Below are 23,231 nucleotides of genomic sequence, written 5' to 3' on the forward strand. Positions count from 1 at the left end.
CTCTGACATCTGTCTTATATCTATCTCCCCTCAATTTAAAGCTATGTCCCCTCGTGCTAGACATCACCATCCGAGGAAAAAGGCTCTCACTGTCCACCCTATCCAATCCTCTGATCATCTTGTATGCGTCAATTAAGTCATCTCTTAACCTTCTTCTCTCTAACGAAAACAGCCTCAAGTTCCTCAGCCTTTCCTCATAAGATCCTCCCTCCATAACAGGCAACATTCTGGTAAATCTCCTCTGCACCCTTTCCAATGCTTCCACATCCTTCCTATAATGCGGCGACCAGAATTGCCCGCAATACTCCAAATGCGGCCGCACCAGAGTGTTGTATAGCTGCAACATGTCCTCATGGCTCCTAAACTCAATCCCTCTACCAATAAAAGCTAACACACCGTACGCCTTCTTAACAACCCTCTCAACCTGGGTGGCAACTTTCAGGGATCTATGCACATGGACACCGAGATCTCTCTGCTCATCCACACTGCCAAGAATCTTACCATTAGCCCAGTACTCCGTCTTCCTGTTATTCCTTCCAAAATGAATCACCTCACACTTTTCTGCATTAAACTCCATTTGCCACCTCTCAGCCCAGCGCTGCAGCTTATCTATGTCCCTCTGTAATTTGTAACATCCTTCCGCGCTTTCCTAAACAAACCCCACCACCGACCACCGACCTACAATGACGACCCCGATTCCGTCCCCACAGAACTAGACACCACATTTTGGCACTGAGATAATTCATACAGACTCGTCCGGAATGACGAGAGGGATCCAAAATCACACCATGCAGCCCTATCCGCCCTTTTACACTCAAGAGTTTGGCATCCGGGAGAAGATGACGACTTTGAGTCTGACTCCCAAAACGAGAACCCCTTTGCGACCCTGTTCGTAACCGATAACTGAGGTATCCAGATGATGTTTTAAAAGGAACCGCTTGGGAGAAACGGTGTCCTTTCTGATGGAACCTGCAGCATGTTTAATGTTGTTTGTCGTTGTACTGTTAAATGTTGTATGTGAGTTCGGAAATTATTTCCACGGCCCCACGCCTTATTTTTCGGCCGAAACCTCTGAGAACTTGTCAACATGCTCATCCGCAGAAACCTCAGAGCTTGCCCGACCCCCGTTCGTAACTGCCCTTCTGGTTCGAAGGTAGAACCAATACGGCAACCCCCCACGATGACTACATTTCTTGCCCGTTCTTGTCGGTTGCTCAGGCAGTGGAGAAACGGCATTGGGACCCGCCCTGCCTGGGAACCCCCCTCTGGTCAGCTACGCTCGGGTAGAGCACACACGGCATTGGTCGCCGTCCTACCCGGGGATTCCATCCAAGTTTTACCCATCACGCGCCATACCCATACGCACCTCATTTCGGCAATTTTCATTCACAATTTTTGGTTTGTTTCCAGGTAACCCTTAGGTTGCCAACCCTCTGCTATTTACATCCTCAAACATTTGGATGGCAAATCGCACAGTCTGCAAGACGGCTCGCACTGGTTCAGTATTTGTAAGTGTGTCCTGTCCTGAAATTCGGTTTTTGGAAAAAAATGAGGGAGTCACACATAGTTACCAATTATAAAGGGAGTAATTGGCACTAAAGGACAGACAGGCTATCATACGAGATATTAAACCAAGATAGTAACAGGCACTATGCTTGATCCCACAGAACTCCAGAAGCTCCAAACCAGAGAAGAGAAGAGAAAAGAGAGAAGAACCACCATGAGGACATCCTCCGTGTTGCTCATCACCATAATGGACATTTGGTTGCGCGCGAACGCGAACCCCCTGACCTCAATCGCCCCCGCCGTTAATGATTCACTTCCCCATAGTACCCAGAGCCCAGTCACAAGCGACACCACACCATCTTGGTGTGACAAGTTTATAACCTGGTACTCCCTGTCCAATTTGATAGAATCCCTACTAGTATTGGCGATACTCTGCTGCATCGTGCAGACTATTTGTCTGAGGAAATGGAGAAGGAGAGCCTACCGCGCTCGCACGCCGGTATATAGGATAAGATCCCCTATTTTCGGATACGACCAGACCCCCGAACCTCGCGATCTATAATAAAGAACATTCGCTTGCGTTTTTTGTGAATAAAGAAATGTTTCATGAGCGATTGTACAATCCTGAGTGATTGTACAATCCTGAGCTTGACTGCCAAGCCAGGAAAAATGTGTATAATGCTGCTATGATTTTGTGTGTATTTGTTAGGAAGTTAGTATGATTAAATGTTTGAGTGAGTGTAGTTTATTAAGGATAGTTAGCGGTTCCGAATTTCTTATTTTCCTTGTTTGACATAGCGCCCCTCAGAATTGTCAGTTAAAATTTTTTTGCATAGTTATGGTCAGTGTAGAGGCCATAGAAGAGTGCTTGCCGGGTCAGGGAATGAAGAACAACGAAGTTATGTGTTCCTTCACGCTTCGCGTTAGGATCACAAGGAGGGTGTGCAGCCACCTGGGTTGGTCAATTCCCGATGTAAAATGGAGAACAGCAAAGGCTGAACGGAAATTCAGGCAACACAGGCAGAAACTAGCAGGTGCAAGTTTACTGTGTATTAAACTCTGCAAAAGCCCAGACAGCATCGATACAAGCAGCCATCTGCATAATAATGTAGCAGCCATCTACATACTAATGAGCGATCCCCGGGAACAATCAAAACATTTGAGATAAACAAGGCAAAGCCAGACTCCTCGGCGCCAGCAGGAGCCAACACAAAAGAGGTTAACGGACACCTCAAGACCGCCCAGCGATCAGGGAACCGCTCCAGTATTGGAGAAATCGAACCAAGCGATTAGAATGAAGTCCAATCACTTGAAACCAGGTACGGGGTCTGCCCCGAAAGGCGGGAAGCCCCTGGGGACTATAAAGTAAAGCTCCCAAGTTCAAATCATCCTTCTTGACAGGGTCACTCAGCAACGCAAATCAACCCTTGACAGTGACCTGTTCAGCTGCCGCCAAAAGACCGCAAGTCTCAAGTCAACGCTCGCTACGAGATAGGCGCTCCTAGCTACCAGTCCACACCAGCTTTTGAATCCCGCAGACTCAGAACCGGAAAGAAAGGCCATTTGTTCCCCTGACGTGGTGGGCCAGTCCGAAGCGAAGTATACCTGTTAGTTGTAGAAGTAGTTTAGAAAGTAGCGTTTATGCATGAGTAGATTTGTCTGTGTGCAAGTAAATGTGCTTTGATTTGAATCTTACTAATTGGTGTATTGAGTTATTGATCATTACTTGAACCTGAACCTCGTGGCGGTATCATAAAGATACCTGGCGACTCAAGAGCAAAGGTTATAAAACAGAGCCAATTGAACCAACCAAAAGTTAGCAACAGTTCCCATCCCACTGGCATATTAGTTTAAACCCTCCCCAAATGCTCTAGCAAATAGCCCCCCAGGACATCAATTCCAGTCCTGCCCAAGTGTAACCCATCCAGTTTGTACAGGTCCCACCTCCCCCAGAACCAGTCCCAATGCCCCAGGAATCTGAAACCCTCCCCCTGATACCATCTCTTCAGCCACGTATTCATCCAATATATCCTGTCATTTCTACTCTGACTAGTACGTGGCACTAGCAGTAATCCTGAGATTACTACCTTTGAGGTCTGATTTCTTAACTTCCTTCCTACGTCCCTGTATTCTGCTTTTAGGACCTCATCCCTTTTTTTAACCTATGTTGTTTGTACCGATGTGTACCATCAAAAAGGTCGAGCGTGTCCCAAACAAATCCAGAGTTTCAAATGATTACAGGTTTAAAATCAAGCATTTATTTTCTGTATGTTTCCAGAAACATATGTTAAATGCACTGAACCTGATTTGTTTCCATTCCAAGCATTGCTACTTTTTTTAAACAAAGGGCCATAAGATTAAGGGGTAAAGATGCACAGAAATCCTAGAATGGTACAAATGAACTGAAATTGTTACTCCATTCCCTCCTCACTTGCGAGTCATTTTATACCTTTTGCGTTGTCTGAAATGGAAAGGGAGGAACTTTGAAATCCAGAGAAAGTCTCCAAAAAGATAAAGTCACATGAAAGAAAAAGGGGGAAAAACAAGAGAAGTTGGGACTTGATAGAAGGTATTTTTTTCCATGGGCCGTGGCCATCACTGGCAAAGCCAACATTTTTTGCCCATCCCTAAACACCCCAAGTGTGCCACCTTCTTGAACTGTGACAACAGTTTAGTACAACTGAGTTACTTGCTGGATCATTGCATGAGGTAGTTAAGAGTCCACCACATTGTTGTGGGTCTGGAGTCATATATAGGCTAGACCCAGTACGGTCTTTCTTCCCTAATGGACATTAATAAACCATCCACTAGCTCCGCCTCATCAACTTTACTCACTACATCCTCGAAGAATTCCAGTCGATTTGTCAAGTATGATTTCCCTTTCATAAATCCATGCTGTCTCTATCCGATTCTATGACTGACTTCCAAGTGCTCTGTGATAAAATCTTTGATAGTGGGCACTAGAATTTTCCCCACTACCGGCATCAGGCAGACTGGTCTATAATTCAGTTGCTCTCTACCTCCCTTTTGAAATCGTGGGGTTACATAAGCTATCTTCCAATCTATAGGAATTGTCCGAGAGTCAAAGAATCTTGGAAGATGACCACCAATGCTTCCACTATTTCTAGGGCCACTTCCTTAAGTACTCTGGGATGTAAATTATCAGGTCCTGGGGATTTATCGGCCTTCAATTCCATCAATTTCCCCAACACCATTTCTCTACTAATACTGATTTTCTTCAGTTCCTCCCTCTCACTAAACCCAATATTTCTGGTAGGGTATTTGTGTCCTCCTTTGTGAAGACAGAACCAATGTATGTATTAAATTGGTCAGCAATTTCTTTGCCTGCCATTATAAATTCTCCTGGTTCTGATTGTAAGGGACATACGTTTGTCTTCAATCTTTTTCTCTTCACATACCTGTAGAAACTTTAAAAGTCATTTTTTATGTTCACCGCAAGCTTACTCTCTTACTCTACTTTCCCCTTCTTAATCAATCCCTTGGTATTCCTTTTGCTGTGTTCTAAACTGCTCCCAATTCTCAAGTCTGTTGCTTTTGCTGGCCAATTTGTGTGCCTCGTCCTCGAATCTAATATGAATTGGAGCAGAATCAGAGACTGTTTCCTTAAATGGAGAAATAAATCAAGAGTGCACAACAAAAGAAAATAGTTAGGAAAAAAATGCCGATTTGCACCCAGTTGGTTTTCCTTCCCTGTTCCATCCCTTCCTTCCCCAGTCAAATTCAATACCAGCAAGCTAACAGTCATCTCTAGCTCAGGATGACATGTATGTGCACAGAATTACTGTGGATGGGGAGGGAAGGGTTGGGAAAGGGATAAAAGAGCAAAAGGAGACTAACTGCAATGCAGTATTACCTATGGAATTGATTTTTATTAATGAAGGCCCTGGTACGCCAAAATAACAGTACATGCTCTTCAATTTGAATAAGCTTTGTTAAGATTGGAAACTCTCAGTTTAAGCATGGTTATATTTTTGAAATATCAGCAGCTCGCACTGCTAAAAAAACATTGTAATATCATATACCAGCAGAAAGGCCAGGTTAGCATATTAACATAACAAGGAACGAATATCCCCAATAATGGGACAAGTTAGCTTCTCAATTTCAAATAAATCCATACATTAAAATAACTGCTCGAGTACATCAAAGCGGAAGAAGAAAATTAAGACAAGTTTGAAGCCTTAAGAGGCAACGTATAATTTACCTTGGTGAGGATTGTTTTCCCATAGTTCTTCGTGCTGGTTAATCCAGTATTTAGGAAAACTTGCTTCTGCATGGTTGGGTGATCATAGGCTGGTAAAAATAAACATTTCTAGATGATACAGCTATGGATTATGCTTTTCCCAAAAGACGACGACAAAATATTCTCATTGTTCTAGTCTCCGTAAGATTACAAGGGTCTTTATTTTCACATCACACACTTATTGACAGAAGAAACCTTGCCCAACCCCACACGTCAGGAAATTGTCAGCACGTTTCACACAATTTCTCATCCATTAAAATTAACAGCACCAAATCACAGGTAGTGTGCCCATGAACTCCCAATATGTGCAACTAGCGATGAGACTCTCTGCCCGTCATGCGCACGCGTCCTACAGTATTAGTCCTACAGTATTCCATCATCTGTTAACTGGACTTCAACAATTTTGTTCCAGTGTAATCAACTTTAAAAATGACAAAGCATTTAATCCACTTATTTCTTCACCACTGAAGCAAATTTTAAAAATTAAAATTTCATTTACATTTGGACTTACGTGTAGGGCAAATGCCACCTAATGCACGTGATTTTGGAGATCCAACATAAGCTAGCCCAAGTGTTCCATGTTCAAAATCTTGGTAAGTAAATAGATGTGCAAGGCAAACCTTAGATGCTCTTTCGGCGATATCAGCGCTGAATTGCTGAACAATGAAAAAAACATTGATTCTTCAAAAAAATAGATATTTGAAAGCTAACAGAAAATAAAACCTTATTTTTTGAGTCAGTTAACTCAAGACACATACAAGCATAACGAATTTGGATATTTCCTCTGTAACTTTTGTACAGTAGGATTATCAAACCTTACCTGAAAAATATTCTATTCTCATGGTCTTCCTGCCGACAGGATGGATGGGCATTTAATATACTTTTAAGTCACCTTTACCAGGATGCACTGCCAATTATCCAGGCAATAATAATTTTGCGCCTTCTCACTTGGAGATTGCACAACTGGACCTTAATACGGCTCAGATTTGGAACTGTAATTCATTTTGCACTGATTTTCAGCAGCCCTTTAGTACAAACATACAAATTATTCGCACTGGGCCCTTTGAGCCCTTGATTCAATAAGATCATGGCTGATCAGATTGTAACTTCCCGCAATCCACAACAACTTTTCACCCCCTTGTTTATCAAGAATCTCTTTAACTCTGCCTTAAAAATATTCAAAAATTGCTTCCACTGACTTTGAGGAAGGGAGTTCTCAAAGGAAATGAATTCTCCTCATCTCTGTCTTAAATGGGCGACCCCTTATTTTTAAATAGTGCATATCTAGGTTGCAAAAGTGCATATTGCATTTTGACAGTTAATGTCTTGTAATTTGTTTTATTAGAATTTAGGAAATCTTCAAATAGAATATATCTGTTATAACTTAGAACAGTGGTGGCACCTTGCGGCCCGTGGGCTGCATGCAACACATCAGGTTCTGACTGTGGCCTGCGGGACACTTTTTGAGAGAGCAGAGCTGCAGATATACAAGAACATGAGAAAGAGAATGAATGAGAGAAAAGCTAGCAGAATAAAAGAAGATGAGAAAGAGCAAGATCGAGTGGAGCCGGGGAGATAAACGGGTGTCGGAAAGAAGGAAATTGAGAGCTGAGCCGGGAGAGAAAAAGGCGCAAGAATTATGAGGCTAAGTGCGGAGCTGTGAAATATAAGGGAGCGAGAAAAAGACAGAGCAGAGCCAAGAAATAAAAGGCCGCGAGAAAGAGCAAGACCGAGAGAAGAGTGATTGGTAGGTTTTCCTCATTTATAGAATCCCTACAGCGCAGAAGGAGGCCATTCGGCCAATCAGGTTTGCCCCGAACCTCTGAAAGAGCACCCTAACGAGGCCCAGACCCCAAACCAATTCAGTAACCCAATATCCCCACCTAACCTTTTGGATACTAAGAGGTAATTTGGCATGGCCAATCCACCTAACCTGCACATCTTTGGACTGAAAACCCAGAGGAAACCCACGCAGACACAGAAGAATGTACAAACTCCATACAGTCAAGCAAGGTCGGAATCTAATCAGGGTCCCTGATGCTGAGGCAGCAGTGCTAACCACTGTGCCACCGTGCCAATATTTAAGTACCAAAACATTTACAACTTATTGGTCATGCAAGGTTTTCTTCATAATCATGTTTTTATAACAATAGTAAAGCTTTTTGCGAGCAGTAGGGTTTATTAATCAAAATAAAAGATAAATAAATATAAATAAAATAAATATCTAAAGAACATATCTGTGCAGTTAAGAAATGCAGAACATTTAGTTGTAGCTGCTATTAGCTTTGGTTAGGCAGAGTAAATTGTAATAAATACCTAATCTTAAATGTTTCTTTTGTTTGTCCCCATTTAAAGCTGATGACAGTTCTATTAATATATGATATAGCATTTTCAGTAAATCATTATGAAATATTCAGTATGTATTAAATGCATGTAATCTTATTCATGGGGTCATAAGTGAACATGCCCATTTTCAATCTTGCAGACAATGAGATGGAGACTCACTCATGCGGTCCACTCGCTAGCCTAGGTTGTCCACCAGTGATTTAGAAGTAGCAGTTCCTTCAGACTCTTATGACAGCTTCAGTCAGTAACAAAAATAGCTCCTTAAATATTCTCACTTTAACTCATCCTTACCTCGAGCAGAGGTTTTACATCCCAAGCATCTTTGTTAACTGGATAGCTGCCAGCCATATTATAGTGTTTCTGCCCTGTTTTCACCGTTGTTGGTTCTTTATTGACAATGATCTGTAATGTTGAAAAAATGTATTAATATTAACCACTTGCATTTGAAATAGCCGTATTAATGTAGAAAGATGCCCAAGCCCAAGAAAGAAATCTCGGAGGACTTGCCAAAAAGTTGGTCAGAGGTGGGTTGGAAGGGTGATGTTAAAAGGAGCAAGCGAGGGAGGTGACAACGCAGAGAAATTTAGATAGGAAATTTTGAAGTGTGGAGCCTGGGGAGGTAAAGGCACAGCTACTAATGGTGGAGTAAGTGGGGGGCGGGGGGGAGAAGAGAGAGAGAGAGAGAGAGAGAGAGAGAGAGAGAGAGAGAGAGAGAGAGAGAGAGAGAGAGAGAGAGAGAGAGAGAGAGAGAGAGAGAGAGAGAGAGAGAGAGAGAGAGTGATGCACAACAGGCTACAATCAGAGGAATGGCATTGCAGGTCTAGAGAAGGTTACAGAGATGGGAAGAAGCAAGGTAATGAAGAGGTTTAAATACGAGTTGAACATTTAAAATTCCAAGCATTAGGAACCAGCAGCAGACGACTTATGGTGATGTGCTGAGTGGACGCACATCAGATGGCTCTTCTCCAAACCAGGCAGGCTCGAGGGGCCGAAGAGACGGCAGAAGTGGCGGAAAAAGTCACAAACAGCAGGCGGGCGAGGCGGCGCACCCATGAGGCAAAGGGGACCCAGCCACCCAGGAGAGAGGGAGACCAATGACCCGAGCATCAGCCTCTCCCTCCACCACCTGGGGCTGGATGGAAGAACTTTCTTATGAAAGAGATGCCCGCCATGAAAGAGGCAATCAGGATAGAAATCCAGGTGGCGGTCAAGGTGGGGTTGGCAGAGCAATGGCCACCATGAAAAAGACAATCGATAGGCTGGGGAAGAAAGTAGAGACGCAGGAAAAGATGATCCTTGACCTGGAGAAGGCCACGACGGAACAGAGCGACAGAATCGTCGCCCTGGAAGCTGATGTGAAAATGTAGGTGGAGGCCCAGGGGAACTTAAAGGAAAAAGTTGAGGATCAAGAAAACAGGTCCCGACGACAAAATATTCGGATCGCGTGCCTGCCGGAAGGCATTGAGGGCAGGGATCAGACAGGCTACATTGCCCAAATGCTGGGCATCTTAGTCGGGAGAGACAACCTCCCCAACCCCCTCGAGCCTGACAGAGTACATAGGTTGTTCAGGCCGAAACACAAGCTGGGGAGCAGCCGAGGGCGATAATTGCAAAGCTCCACCGATACCAGGATCTTGAGAAGATCCTGCGCTGAGCGCATCAAACGAAATCGAGCACCTGGGAAGGAGACAAAATCTGAATTTATCAGGACATTGGAGCAGATCTAGCAAAACACAGGGTCAAATTCAACCAGATGAAGTTGGCCCTGTACAAGAAAGGGGTTCGATTTGGTCTGCTGTTTCCAGCCAGGCTCTGGGTCACATACCAGAAGAAAGAACAGTACTTTAACACCCTGGAGGAAGCGAATTAATTTGTAAGAACCAATAGCCTGGACAAGGGGCAGGCAAAGCTATGATGAGGGTTGTGCAGAGAAAGACTGTGAGAGGGAAAATCAAAGACTTATTCAACTGTGAGCACGTTTGTGCGGGACTGTGCTGCCTCTCTGCCAGACATGGGGGACCTTCAACGAACACGAGGAAAAGGCTGGCTGCCTAATGGCTCACCAGCTGAGAAAGCAGGCAGCCAAGAGAGATAGCTCAGGTAAAGAATAGCAGAGACAGACTGGTAACAGAGCAAAAGAGGTCAACCAAGCGTTCAAGATCTTTTACCGAGGGCTTAACACCTACGAACTCCTCGACGTGAAGATGAAACGGTTCCTCGACGGACTGGACATACCAGTCGTGGGAGACCATAGACGGGGGGAGCTGGGAGAAATCATAGAGAGTATCAACTCCATGCAGACAGGGAAGGCGCCGGCACCGACGGGTTCCCAATGGACTTCTATAAGAAATTTGCACCGGCCCTAGCCCCACACCTACGGGACATGTTAGCAGACTCGTTAACACAGGCCACAATATCGCTGATACCCAAAAAAGACAAAGACTCAGCGGAATGCGGATCATACAGACCCATTTCTCTACTCAATGTGGACACGAAGATACTCGCGAAAATCCTGGCCAAGATATTGGAGAACTGCGTACCGGAGGTGGTCGCAGAGGATCAGACGGGCTTTGTCGAGGGTAGGCACCTAACTGCGAACATCAGGTGGCTGCTGAATGTAATAATGACCCTTCCGTGGAGAGCATTCAGACAAACCTCAGCACGGTAGCACAAGTGATTAGCACTGTGGCTTCACAGCGCCAGGGTCCCAGGTTCGATTCCCCGCTGGGTCACTGTCTGTGCGGAGTTTGCACGTTCTCCCCGTGTCCGCGTGGGTTTCCTCCGGGTGGTCCGGTTTCCTCCCACAGTCCAAAGACGTGCAGGTTAGGTGGATTGGCCATGCTAAATTACCCGTAGTGTCCATAAGGGTTGGGAGGGGTTATTGGGTGGAAGTGAGGGATTAATGTGGGTCGGTGCAGACTCGATGGGCCGAATGGCCTCCTTCTGCACTGTATGTTCTATGTAATCTATGTAACCTGCACTTACTTAGCACCTTTCCTTTATGTACAGATATTTATATGATCCATATTTTACCCTAGTGCAGGGAATTTTCAGCAGCTGTTAGCAATATTGAACCCTTGCAATCATCTTTACAGAGGTGGGAACTGGTTAACTGACACAATCCAGCCCGGTACCTGAACAAACACTTGGCAGCATGTGTATTGATTATACGTGCCCAAACTGGTATTCGATAGTTGTGTGGCTGGATGTGGAGAAGAATTGACTAAACCTGTCCCATCTTCCAATCTGGGAAACGGGTATACTGCAGTAGAACACAACACCGGGGCAAATGTAGCATTTTGCAGAAAACTTACCTGATACACAGTGATACAAAGACATACAAAGTGATACTAGTCAATCTCAAAAATCATTTTGGCATTCATAACAATGTGAATCAACCATTGCTCTCTCACATGTATCATCCCTCCACCCTTTCAAATTGGTTTTGGTATCCTACCTCAAGGAACTTACTCTCAATCCATCTAATTTTGTTAACTATCACCCAATTCCAATCTTCCTTTTCAATTCATGGTCCTTGATTATGATGGCCCCATTAGGGAGGAAGATAGGGGGAATGACCTAAAATGGTGATTCATACCAAGACACAATTTCATAGTAATATTTAAAATGACCAACTTGCCTCCTGCGAGTGGGTTTGTTGCCTGCGTACCACCATCCCCTCCCCACTCTCATCTGTCGAAACCGGACGTGGGTGGTTTGGAGTATGATTTCCATTTTGCTTTTTGCATCCCATCTGATTCAAACTCACCTAATGTGGGGGATAGAAATCCACCCTCCCCCACAAAAACCCTCACCGGCCCCGATGTCACAGATCCAAGCTTGTGTCTTCACGTTGTCCAATCCCTCCTTTCCTGTTCTATTCCCTCCCTCCACACTAAAATGGCTCTTACCAAAGTCATAAATGGCATTCTCTGTGCCTGCAGTGCATTACCCCTGTTCAGTCACTTCAATCAAAGGCTACTTCACACAATTGACCCATCACCCTCAATTACAAAAGAAACATACTGCAGATTCTGGAAATTGAAATATAAATAAAATTACTCGCCAAGTCGAGCAGCATCTGTGGAGAGAGAAACATTTCAGGTAGATGAACTGAATTCTGCTAAATGATGATCGGCCTGAAACATCAATTCGGTTTCTCTTTTCCGAGATGTTGCCAGACCTGCCGAGTGACCTGTTGAGCCACATTCCAAGATGGCGCTGGAGCGAGGCGACTTCTTGCAAGCTGTGCCCAGCATACCCTCTAATTCTATCTTTTACTCTCGTTCTATGCTTCTAAAACTTCATTCTAACTCTTATAAACTCTCTATAACTGTAACATTATAGTCTGCAGACTCGCCTTCCTTCCCTATGTATGGTATGCATTGTTTGTACAACATGCAAGAGACAATACTATTCACTGTATACTAATACGTGACAATAATTAATCAAATCAAATCAAAGAGGATTTCCAGCATTTCAGCTTTTATTTCACTTTTCCTCTGTTCACTGGGACTCCCTTCAACGACCCTTGCACACCAACCTGAAATCTAAATCTGTGCTTCTCCACAGAAGCTGCCATCCGGAGTATTTCAAATGTTTTCTACTTTTATTCCTGCTTCCTTGACCCTATTCCCACTAAACTAAACACACAACTTCCCTTCCGAGCTCCCTTGTTAGCTAATGTTAATGATTCTCTCCTCAGGTGCTGTCCCCTCCCCAATCAAATCTGCTTTATCACCCACCCCTCAACAAAAAAAACCCCTAGACCCCTCTGCAGTTGCAAACTACCATTTGATCACCATACTTCTTCTTCGGAACATCTAAATGACTGTCACCTCCAAAACCTGTGCCCACCTTTCCCGGAACTCCAAGCAGATCCCTGCCACAGCATTGAAGTCACAAATTACATACTATGTGAATGTGAACATGATAATGAATCTATCATTGTCCTTCGCAACCTGTCTTCAGCATCTTTAATGTGGCTCACCGTACCATATTCATCTAATGTATCGTTGTCATTCGGCTCTGTGATGTTGCTGCCAGTTGATTCCATTCCTATCAATTTGATCATAACCAGAGAATCACCCGCTATGGCATCTTCTTCCTGCTCAGTTACCTCTCAACTCCCTCCAGGGTCTATCCATGGCCCCAATTACATCTACATGCTTCCCCTCGCTGGGTCAAACTCCTGACATACTTCACCACACGAACTTCAACAGTTCAAGAAGACAGCTCACCACCACCTCCTCGAGGGCAATTAGGGATGGACAACAGAAATGCTGGCCTTGTCAAGCCCCATGAACCAATTAGTATTTAAAAACATTCAAAAACACCATCAGTTTCCCCATGTATGCTGGAAACATCCAGGTCTACTTCATCACCTTGCTCACCTCCTTCACTAAATCATCAGACTGTTTGCTTGACATCCAGTAATGGATAGGCAAATGTTTCTTACAATTAGATGAATATTGTCGCAGATAGAATGTGTTCTTTTACTGCCCATGATCAGTGTGTTTTGCATATGAGCTTTGTGTATTTTCATACCCTCGGAGTAATGATCCCAATTTAAATAACTTCAGCAGCAAAATGTTTTGAGAGTTTTAAAATCAAGAAGGTTAGTATCCCACACTTGCTCGAGGTTTAAAAATGAAATGTCTTACTCATTTGCCTCACAGATGCTATTACTCACACAAAGACTTTAAAAAAAATTAATTGTCTCAGTCTCTTTTGTGGCAGGCCATTAATTTAATATTAGATGAGTTGATGCTTTTAGTTGAAGTGAAGGTTTTGTAAGCAGAGGATTCTCAGTCAGCTGCAAGTTCCCCTGTAGTTGAATGGCTTTGTAAGGGGAAAGTCATATCTCACGAATTTGATTGTTTTCTGAAGGGATAACCAAGAAGATAGATGAGGGCAGTGCAGTCGACGTCGTCTACATGGACTTTAGCAAGGCCTTTGACAAGGTACCGCATTGTAGGTTGCAAAAGATTAAATCTCATGGAATCCAGAGTGAGGTAGCCAATTGGATATAAAATTGGCTGGCGACCGAAGCCAAAGGATGGTTGTAGAGGATTGTTTTTCAAACTGGAGGCTGTGACCAGGGATCAGTGCACCAATTGGGCCAGTGGGCCGATGAATGGCAGATGAAGTTTATTTGGATAAATGTGAGGTGATGCATTTTGGTAAATCAAATCAGGGCTGGACCAACTCAGTTAATGGTAGGGAGTTGATGAGAGTTACAGAACAAAGAGATATGGAAGTACACGTTCATAGCTCCTTGAGGAGCACAGATAGGGTAGATCGTCAGCAACTTTTCCCAAAGGTAGAGGAGCCTCGAACTAGAGGGCATAGCTTTAAGGTGAGAGGGGAGAGATATGAAAGGGACCAGAGGGTGGTGAGCATCAGGAATGGGCTGCCAGAGGCAGTGGTAGAGGAGGGTACAATTTTGTCCTTTAAAAACTAGTTAGACAGTTACATGGGCAGGGTGGGTATAGGGGGATATGGGCCAAAAGCAGGCAAGTGGGGCTAGCTTAGTGATAGAAACTGGGCAGCATGGACAAGCTGGGCCGAAGGGCCTGTTTCCATGCTGTAGACATCTATGACTCTATGATTCTATAAATGAAAGTATCATGGCTGCCAGCCTAAGTGGAGCTCAACCGAGAGATGTATGTTCATTTTACATGTTATTTAATGGGAAATCGTGTTAGGGTTAATGGATACATGTAAGCTGTTCTTGTTAGGTTTGAAGTTTAATAGTTTAAATATTGATTTTCATTTGTTTTAATTAAGTTTTGTTTGTAAAAATAACTACGCCCTACGTCTTATGTAATCACTCCTTGAACGAATCAATCTTTCCATACAGTCTTAAAAATTAAAATAAGTTGCGGTTCTGGTACAGCATCTTAGCCACTGTTAGGATCTGCGCCCGTAACAGGGTGACACGTGCTAACCATTCAACTTCGAAAATGTCTTCAACTCCCCACTGATAAAGGTGGTAATTATCGGATAAGAGGATCTCTAGTATGCTGTGGGTACCAAAAATTTGCCTGAGTTTTCTATTGTTGCGTGAGTAATCATGGAGGTTAGACGATGCACTTCCAATCATTTAGAATGGGCGTTGACCATAATGAGGAACATTGACCCTAACAACGGATCAGTGACGTCTACGTGCACCCGTAGCCATGTGTGTAAAGAGGCCAACGGTGGGAGCCTCTGGTTTTCCTGGCACAAGGAGCATTGCTTCACCAAATCCTCGATATCAACACAAACCCGGGCCACCAAACGTAGCTCCTCACAAGCATCTTCATCTTGGATACTCCAGGGTGACCATTGGTAACTCCTTCAGAATTGGGCGCCAACCTGGATCCGCACAGGATAATACGACCTTCAACACTTAATTCTAATCTTTTCATGAGTAAGGGCTTCAAGTCCTCCATGGAGTATCCTTGGAGTCCATCACTGGGGATCGTATGGCTCAAATTTGACAATATGGGGCCCTTCTGGGTCCAAACTTTAATCTATTTCACATGTATTGGTAGGGTATCTAAAAAGTGACAACATCTTCCAAAGCCAGCAAAGGGGCTAAGCTTGTAAGCAGCAGGTGGTGACCCAGAGTAGCCGCTTTGGCAAAACACCACTCCAGGGCAGTGCTCGAGGGAGTATTCATAGGCCGCCAGTAACAAGGCCCAATGTTGGGTCGGAGCCACAACGATGATGGCGGGTGCGGTTGCTTATCTTCTTTTAAAACGCCAAGTAAGGACTTGTGGTCGGTTATGATTACAAAATGTCGGCCGTAGGCATACTAGTGGAACTTTTTCACACCAAAAATAACAGCCATCCCTTCCTTTGCAATCTGTAACTAACGCCCAGCGTACTGCAGGGTGCGAGGCCTGCCCCTAGTCCATACGGAGAGGCATTGCACATCATTATTAGTTCTTTTCTGGGTTGTAATGGGTCAGTATTTTTGCGAACAGCATTTGCTGTTTTAGGTTCGCGAAGGCTTCATCATGCAATGCCTGCCATGACCATCTTGGATGTTTTTTCAGTAACATGTACACAAAGGGGTAACACAAAGTGGCCAAATTTGGGATGAATTTCCCATAGCATTTTATCAAGCCGAAAAGAGATTTCAACTCTGTTGTATTTCATGGCTTTGGAAGACGTTGTCATGACTTTAAACTTTTTAGATACCCTTCCGATATCTACGAAATATATGAAAGCTAGGACCCAGAAGGGCCCCACGTTGTCAAATTTGCACCATATGATGCCCAGTGGCGGAGTCCAAGGACAATCCCATGGAGGACATGAAGCCTTCCTCATGAAAAGACAAGAAGTAAGTGTTGAAGGTGGTATTATCCTGTGAGGATCCCAAGTAGTCGCCCCCTGCCCAGGTTGGCACCCAATTCTGAAGGAGTTACGAAACGGTCATCCTGGAGTATCCAAATACAAAGTCTTTACGGCCTTGATTTTATCCATCACAGGATGCAAGGCCTTACTTATCTACCCTGTATCCTGGAATACCCATTTCTCTCTCTTGAGACGTACGCCTGAACAAATTGAGGATTTACACAAGATACATCAATTTGAGGTACACAGTTGTTAAAAAGCGGACACTTTCATGAGCCTACTCGAATACAGTTCATTTGCACTAACACTGCAACAAGAGTTGTTGAAAAATAAGCCTGACAGCACACACCATTACTTTGGAGCAAACTCATTATTGACCTATGAAGACAGCTTTAAAAATGACAGGCACACATTCAAATCAATATATACAAGACTAGAACAGTTGAGCTCATACTTTGTGTAGAAGAGACACGAGTTGAGAAAAATATTTCAGCATAATTTTGAATTATTTACCTCTTCTATTTGCAATCCATATCCTTTCAAGCCAGCATGGTTCCAAGTGGTATTTCGATAAATGTCATCTACTCTGTCAATCAATTCGATCTGCATTCCGAAAGAAGAGTTTAAACCGTTCAGTTAAAAAAAACATTTGTTTGGGGTGGCACGGTGGTTAGCACTGCAACCTCACGCCGCCGAGGAACCGGGTTTGATCCCAGTCCTAGGTCACTGCTTGTGTGGAGTTTGCATTCTCCCCGTGTCTGCATGGGTCTCACCCCCACAACCCAAGGATGTGTAGGTTAGGTGGACTGGCCAAGCTAAATTGCTCTTCAATTTGAAAAAATAATTGGGTACTCGAAACTTATTTTAAAAAACAATTTGTTCAAATTATAAGCATATATGATCAGAAAATCTCAAGACATTGTACAGAGTAATAGAATCACCTTTTGCAAGAACCAACCTTTTTTCTTCCAGCTCTACATTTTCGATGAAGGGATATTACATTGCCAAATTAAACCCAAGACTAACTATATGAAGTAAAAGGCAACCTGATTATATATATATATATATATATATATCACTTTCCCTCTTTATGCCTCTCAAAGAAATACTATGGAATAAGATAAATTGTGATACTGAACGGGGACGTGAAAGAAGCTAGTTATCCAAGTTCATATTTGATTTTCCTGATTTTTTTTTCTAAATTTAAACATCAGTCTGAAAATAAATAGAAGACTTATTGAAAAACTTTAAGCCTGATCAAAGTGGACCTTAAAATTATTAAATCCATAGTTTAGTCTAGCCTGCAAAAGTTCTTTGTAATCCACAACAGAAAATTTCAGAAACTTTGCATCAGTTCAATAACACATGCTTAGCGTATTTTTGAAAAGAAACTTAATACCTTAGCATACTGACTATGTTACTTGACCAAGTAATCTAGAGGCCTGGACCAGTGATCTGGAGGAATTAGGTAAAATCCCATCACTGCAGCTGGGGCATTTAAATTCCATTAATTAAATAAAATTCTGGAATATAAAATTAGTATCATTTTCAAGGAAACAACCTAATTATCAGATATGTGCCATGCATAGCCAGTGTGGCCTCTAAGACCAGAGCCATAGCAATATGGTTGATTCTTACACGTCAGCTGAAATGACCTAGCAATATTTTTTTTTTTTTTTTTTTTTATTAAATCGGTGTTCTTATTCTATTTAGAATTGCCTCTTGGGAGAATGAAAAATGTTGCCCAATATTTCTCTCCACCACAAGGGACCAGAATATTAGGAAAGCAGACAAGCCTTCTCAAGCTTCCATCAATGTCAATGTAAGGAAAAACATTTGTGCTGAAATTTATATTTTTATCCAAGTATTAATGTCGCCACAGTCCCAGAAAACCATGAACAGCTTTCACGTTTGAGTGGGAGAGCTGACTGGTGGTGATTTAACCAGAGGTCACCACACCTCAGGCAAGGTTTTTTAAAAAAAATTTTTAGCGTACCCAATTTTTTCCCCCCACAATTAAGGGGCAATTTAGCGTGGCCAATTTACCTACCTTGTACATCTTTTTGGGTTAAGGGGGTGAGAACCACAGAGACACAAAGAGAATGTGCAAACTTCACACGGACAGTGCTAACCATTGTGCCACCGTGCTGGCCCAACTCAGGCAAGGTTGAAAAGCTGGGGCCTTCATAAATAGCCTCAGCAGGTACGGGAATTGAACCCGCACTGTTGGCGTTGCTCCCCATCACAAACCAGCTGTCCAGCCAACTGAGCGAACTGACCCCCATCCAAATATATGTCAGTAAATACAACTTCATTAATTAAAACAGTTCACTATTTGTATTAAGTAAAAAGGTACAGTAGTGTTAAAGAACAGAAAAACATTTTCAAAAACTTATTCATCCTGGAATCTGCTTACCAAATAATTGGTGGTGATGCTCTCTTCACCACGCCCCATGTGTTTAAAAAATCGATAATCTGCTACAACTAGCATTTTGCAAGTATTCTTCTCAGTATCTAGAGCGTTTTGCCTTTTCTGCCGCTGGAGGTATTCTATAAACAGATAAAATTTCTGAATCGATCATTCAAAAAGGGTTAAATTTATATCTTAATTTTCTTCCACAAAAACAAGATATTGAATCAACCATCCATGAATTCATATACACAACACACAAAAGATAGTATTGTACTGAAGTCAAGTATATGCTTTTACAGCAGACACTTCACTTTAGTTAAGAAAACTATAAAACCACAACCATTGGAGCATGTGCCGTGCAATTGAATAACAGATTGCTGGTTTTCACAGAATTCTCAAGTGAAAACTCTCCAAAATAGTGAATGGCAAAAAGTGTATCTATGTGCGCTGAACTGATCTGTCAAAATATGATGACTATTGTCACCAATCAAATTAAACTCCAGCAGATTGTATACATAACACAGTAATATTGATATGACACATGTTATCTAGTGCAATATGGAAAGCATTAATTAGGTTGATTCATTGAAAATGATACTAATTTTATATTCCAGAATTTTATTTAATTAATGGAATTTAAATGCCCCAGCTGCAATGATGGGATTTTACCTAATTCCTCCAGATCACTGGTCCAGGCCTCTAGATTACTTGGTCAAGTAACATAGTCAGTATGCTGAGGTATTAAGTTTCTTTTCAAAAATACGCTAAGCATGTAAGCATGTGTTATTGAACTGATGCAAAGTTTCTGAAATTTTCTGTTGTGGATTACAAAGAACTTTTGCAGGCTAGACTAAACTATGGATTTAATAATTTTAAGGTCCACTTTGATCAGGCTTAAAGTTTTTCAATAAGTCTTCTATTTATTTTCAGACTGATGTTTAAATTTAAAGTTGAGACAAGTTAGAGTGACCTGAAGAATCAACCACATAATCAGCAAAACCTGGCCAGAAACCACGGCTGGATTTTTATTTTGTCAGTACCAGTAGCTTTTTTCCCTCTAAATTGCTTCAAGACTTTGTGGAGAAAATAGAGGCAAATCTTTAAAAAAAATATGCATAGCTCATGAAGCAGAGAACATGAGCTAATGCGTATATAAAACCGTAATGTCAAACATGGATAGCACACAATGACCACTGCCACCTGGGTATTCTGCAGTAATAGCTACTGAAGGATGAAAAAGGAATAAGGAAAGACAAGGTTCAAAAGAAAAGGTCCACATAATCAGAAGCAAGGGAACTGCAAAAGTTTATTTTTTATATAGGAAGTGAGCATTTCTGGCTTATTGGCCATCACCAATTGCCCGAGAGAAGGTGGTGGGTGAGCCACCTTCTTGAATCACGGCAGTCCATCTGGTGCAGGTACTCCCATGCTGCTGTTAGGAAAGAAGTTCCAGGATTTTGATCCAGCGGCCACGAAAGGGCAGCGATACAGTTCAACGGCAGGATTGTATGTGACTTGGCAGGGAATTTGCAGGTGATGGCAATCCCATGCATCGGCTGCCCTTGTCCTTCTAGGTAGTAAGAGATTTACAGGTATGGAAGATGCTGTCGAAGGAGTCCGTCAATGATGGACTGGGTGCTTAAGGTCCTGGATTGATTACCGATCAAGCAGGCTGCTTTCTCCTGGACGATCTTAAGCTTGAGTGTTCCTGAGGCTGCACTCATCTCGATGTGGAAAGTATTCCATCACACCTGACTTGTGCCTCGTTGATGATGGGCAAACTTTGGAGAGTCAAGTGAGTTACTCGCTGCAGTATTCCTCATAACTGACCTGCTTTTGGAACCAGTATTTGTATGGCTGGTCCAGTTCAGTTTCTGGTCAATGGTAACCCCCACGATGCTGATAATGGGGGATTCAGCTTGGGTCACTGTCTGTGCGGAGACTGCTTGTTCTCCCCGTGTCTGCGTGGGTTTCCTCTGGGTGCTCTGGATTACCCCAACAAGCCCTGAAAGACGTACTTGTTAGGTGAATTAGACATTCTGAATTCTCCCTCAGTGCAACCAAATAGGCGCCGGAGTGTGGCGACTAGGGAATTTTCACAGTAACCTCAGTGCAGTGTTAATGTAAGCCTATTGTGACAGTAATAAAGATTAGGTCTACAAAATTATGAGGGGCATAGACAGGGTGGACAGTCAGGGACTTTTTCGCAGGGTAGAGCGACAATTACTAGGGGGCATAGGTTTAAGGTGCGAGGGGCAAGGTTTAGAGGAGATGTACGAGGCAAGTATATTACACAAAGGGTAGTAGGTGCCTGGAACCCGCTGCCGGGGGTGGTGGTGGAAGCAGGTACGATAGTGATGTTTAAGAGGCATCTTGATAAATACATGAATAGGATGGGAATAGAGGGATACGGACGCCGGAAATATAGAAGATTTTAGTTTAGACGGGCAGCATGGTCGGCACAGGCTTGGAGGGCCGAAGGGCCTGTTCCTGTGCTGTACTTTTCTTTGTTCTTTGATTATTATTATTGAATGTCATGGGGAGATGGTTAGATTCTCTCTTGTCAGAGGAGGCCATTGTCTGGCATTTGTATGGCAAAAATATTACTTGCCACTTATCAGCCCAAGTTTGAATGTTATCCAGGTCTCGCTGCATACGCACAAGGCCTGCTTCAGTATATGAGTCACAAATGGTGCTGAACTTCCCCACTTCTGACCTTACATTGGAGAAGTCATTGATGAAACAACTGAAGATGTTTGGGCCAAGGACACTACCCTGAGGAACTCCTGCAGCAATATCCTGGGACAGAGAGGACTGACGTAGAACAACCACAACCATCTTCCTTTGTGCTAGGTATGACTCCAACCAGTGGAGACCTTTCCTCCTGAACTTAGGGTTCTTGATGCCACCGAAGTAGATATTCCATTGGGGCCTCCCCCTGTCAAATACTGGCTTGACGTCAAGAGTAGTCTTTCATCTTACCCCGCAAGTTCAGAACAAGGCTGTAATGAGGTCAGGAAGAGAGCAGCCTTAGCAGAATCCAAACTGAGCATCAATAAGAAAGTTATTGCTGTCCAAGTGCTGCTTGATAGCACTGCCGACGACAGCTTTAATCACTTAGCTGAGCTGATGATCGAGAGGAGGTTGATGGGTGGTACTTGGATGGATTTGTCCTGCTTTTTCTGGATAGAACACACCTGACCAATTTACTACATTGTCAAGTAGATGGCAGCGTTATAGCTGTACTGGAACAGCTTGGTTAGGGCACAGCTAAGTCTGGAGCACAAGGCTTCAGTACTATTGATGGAATGCTGTCGGAGCCCAAAGCCTTTGCAGTGTTCATTTGCTTTAAGCTGTTTCTTGATATCATGTGGAGTGAATCAAAGTTGCTGGGGTCCTCAGGAGGAGGCCCCAATGGATGATCCACTTAGCACTTCTGGCTGAAGATGGTTGCAAGGGCTTCAGCTTTGACTTTTGCACTGAAGTGCTGGCCTCCCCCATCATTGAGGATGGGGATATTGTGGGTGGAGTCTCCTCCTATTTAATTGCCCATCACCATTCAGAACCGAAGTGGCAGGACTGGAGGGTCAAAAATTGGCCAATAAACAAGGTCCAGGTCCAGGGGATCACCAATTATCTGATTAGAAAAAGTAAAGAAGTGCACTCAGTACATTCATTCATCAACGGTAGCACAGTGGTTAGCATAGTTGCTTCACAGTTCCAGGGTCTCAGGTTCGATTCCCGGCTTGGGCCACTGTCTGTGTGGAGTCTGCACATTCTCCCCATGTCTGCGTGGGTTTCCATGTGCTCCGGTTTCCTCCCACAGTCCAAAGGTGTGCAGATTAGGTGGATTGGCCATGCTAAATCGCCCTTAGTGTCCAAAGAGGTTGGGTGGGGTTACTGGGTTCCAGGGATAGGTTGAAAGTGTGGGCTTAAATAGGGTGCCCTTTCAAAGGGCCAGTGCAGACTCGATGGACCGAATGGCCCCCTTCTCACTGTAAATTCTATGATTATGATTGATCACGCACAGGAGGCTTTCTGGTGTCTTCAGATAACTTGCACTCAACATACATTCTCAGGTTTGTAGAAATGGAGTATGAATCGGAGAGATTCTTACCATCATCCTATCCCAGAGAGATGGCAATTGTAGCACTTCTTGTACATAAATTATCAAAATACAGCCACAGCGGCATATATAAAGTCTCTGCTGGGATCTCTGGAGTACAGCAGAGGGGAATTTTGTTTAAATGTCATGCTTTGTTCTCAACTGTTGAGCCCTAGGCATCAAAGACACCTCAACAATTTTTTAACATTCATCAGGCACCAACTTTCAGAAGTAAATTGCATTGTCTGGAACCT

The 23,231-nt window shown here is 43.3% G+C and overlaps 1 protein-coding gene across 2 annotated transcripts in view; it reads right to left on the reverse strand.

The window, feature by feature from the left end:
* The window catches only part of LOC140410533 (disintegrin and metalloproteinase domain-containing protein 17-like), a 103,329-nt gene that overhangs the window by 52,493 nt on the left and 27,605 nt on the right, over positions 1-23,231 (reverse strand). Inside the window, exons 6-10 of one of the 2 annotated variants that reach the window (XM_072498756.1) lie at positions 18,876-19,009; positions 16,973-17,062; positions 8,405-8,515; positions 6,279-6,423; positions 5,729-5,817 (exon numbers count right to left, since the gene is read on the reverse strand). In XM_072498756.1, coding sequence (XP_072354857.1) covers positions 5,729-5,817; positions 6,279-6,423; positions 8,405-8,515; positions 16,973-17,062; positions 18,876-19,009 — 569 coding nt within the window. Of the gene's footprint in view, positions 1-5,728; positions 5,818-6,266; positions 6,424-8,404; positions 8,516-16,972; positions 17,063-18,875; positions 19,010-23,231 lie in introns of both variants that reach the window. The other variant, XM_072498755.1, reaches the window with a different exon arrangement.

This window comes from Scyliorhinus torazame, chromosome 4 (genome assembly GCF_047496885.1).
Source record: "Scyliorhinus torazame isolate Kashiwa2021f chromosome 4, sScyTor2.1, whole genome shotgun sequence".
NCBI lineage: Eukaryota > Metazoa > Chordata > Chondrichthyes > Carcharhiniformes > Scyliorhinidae > Scyliorhinus > Scyliorhinus torazame.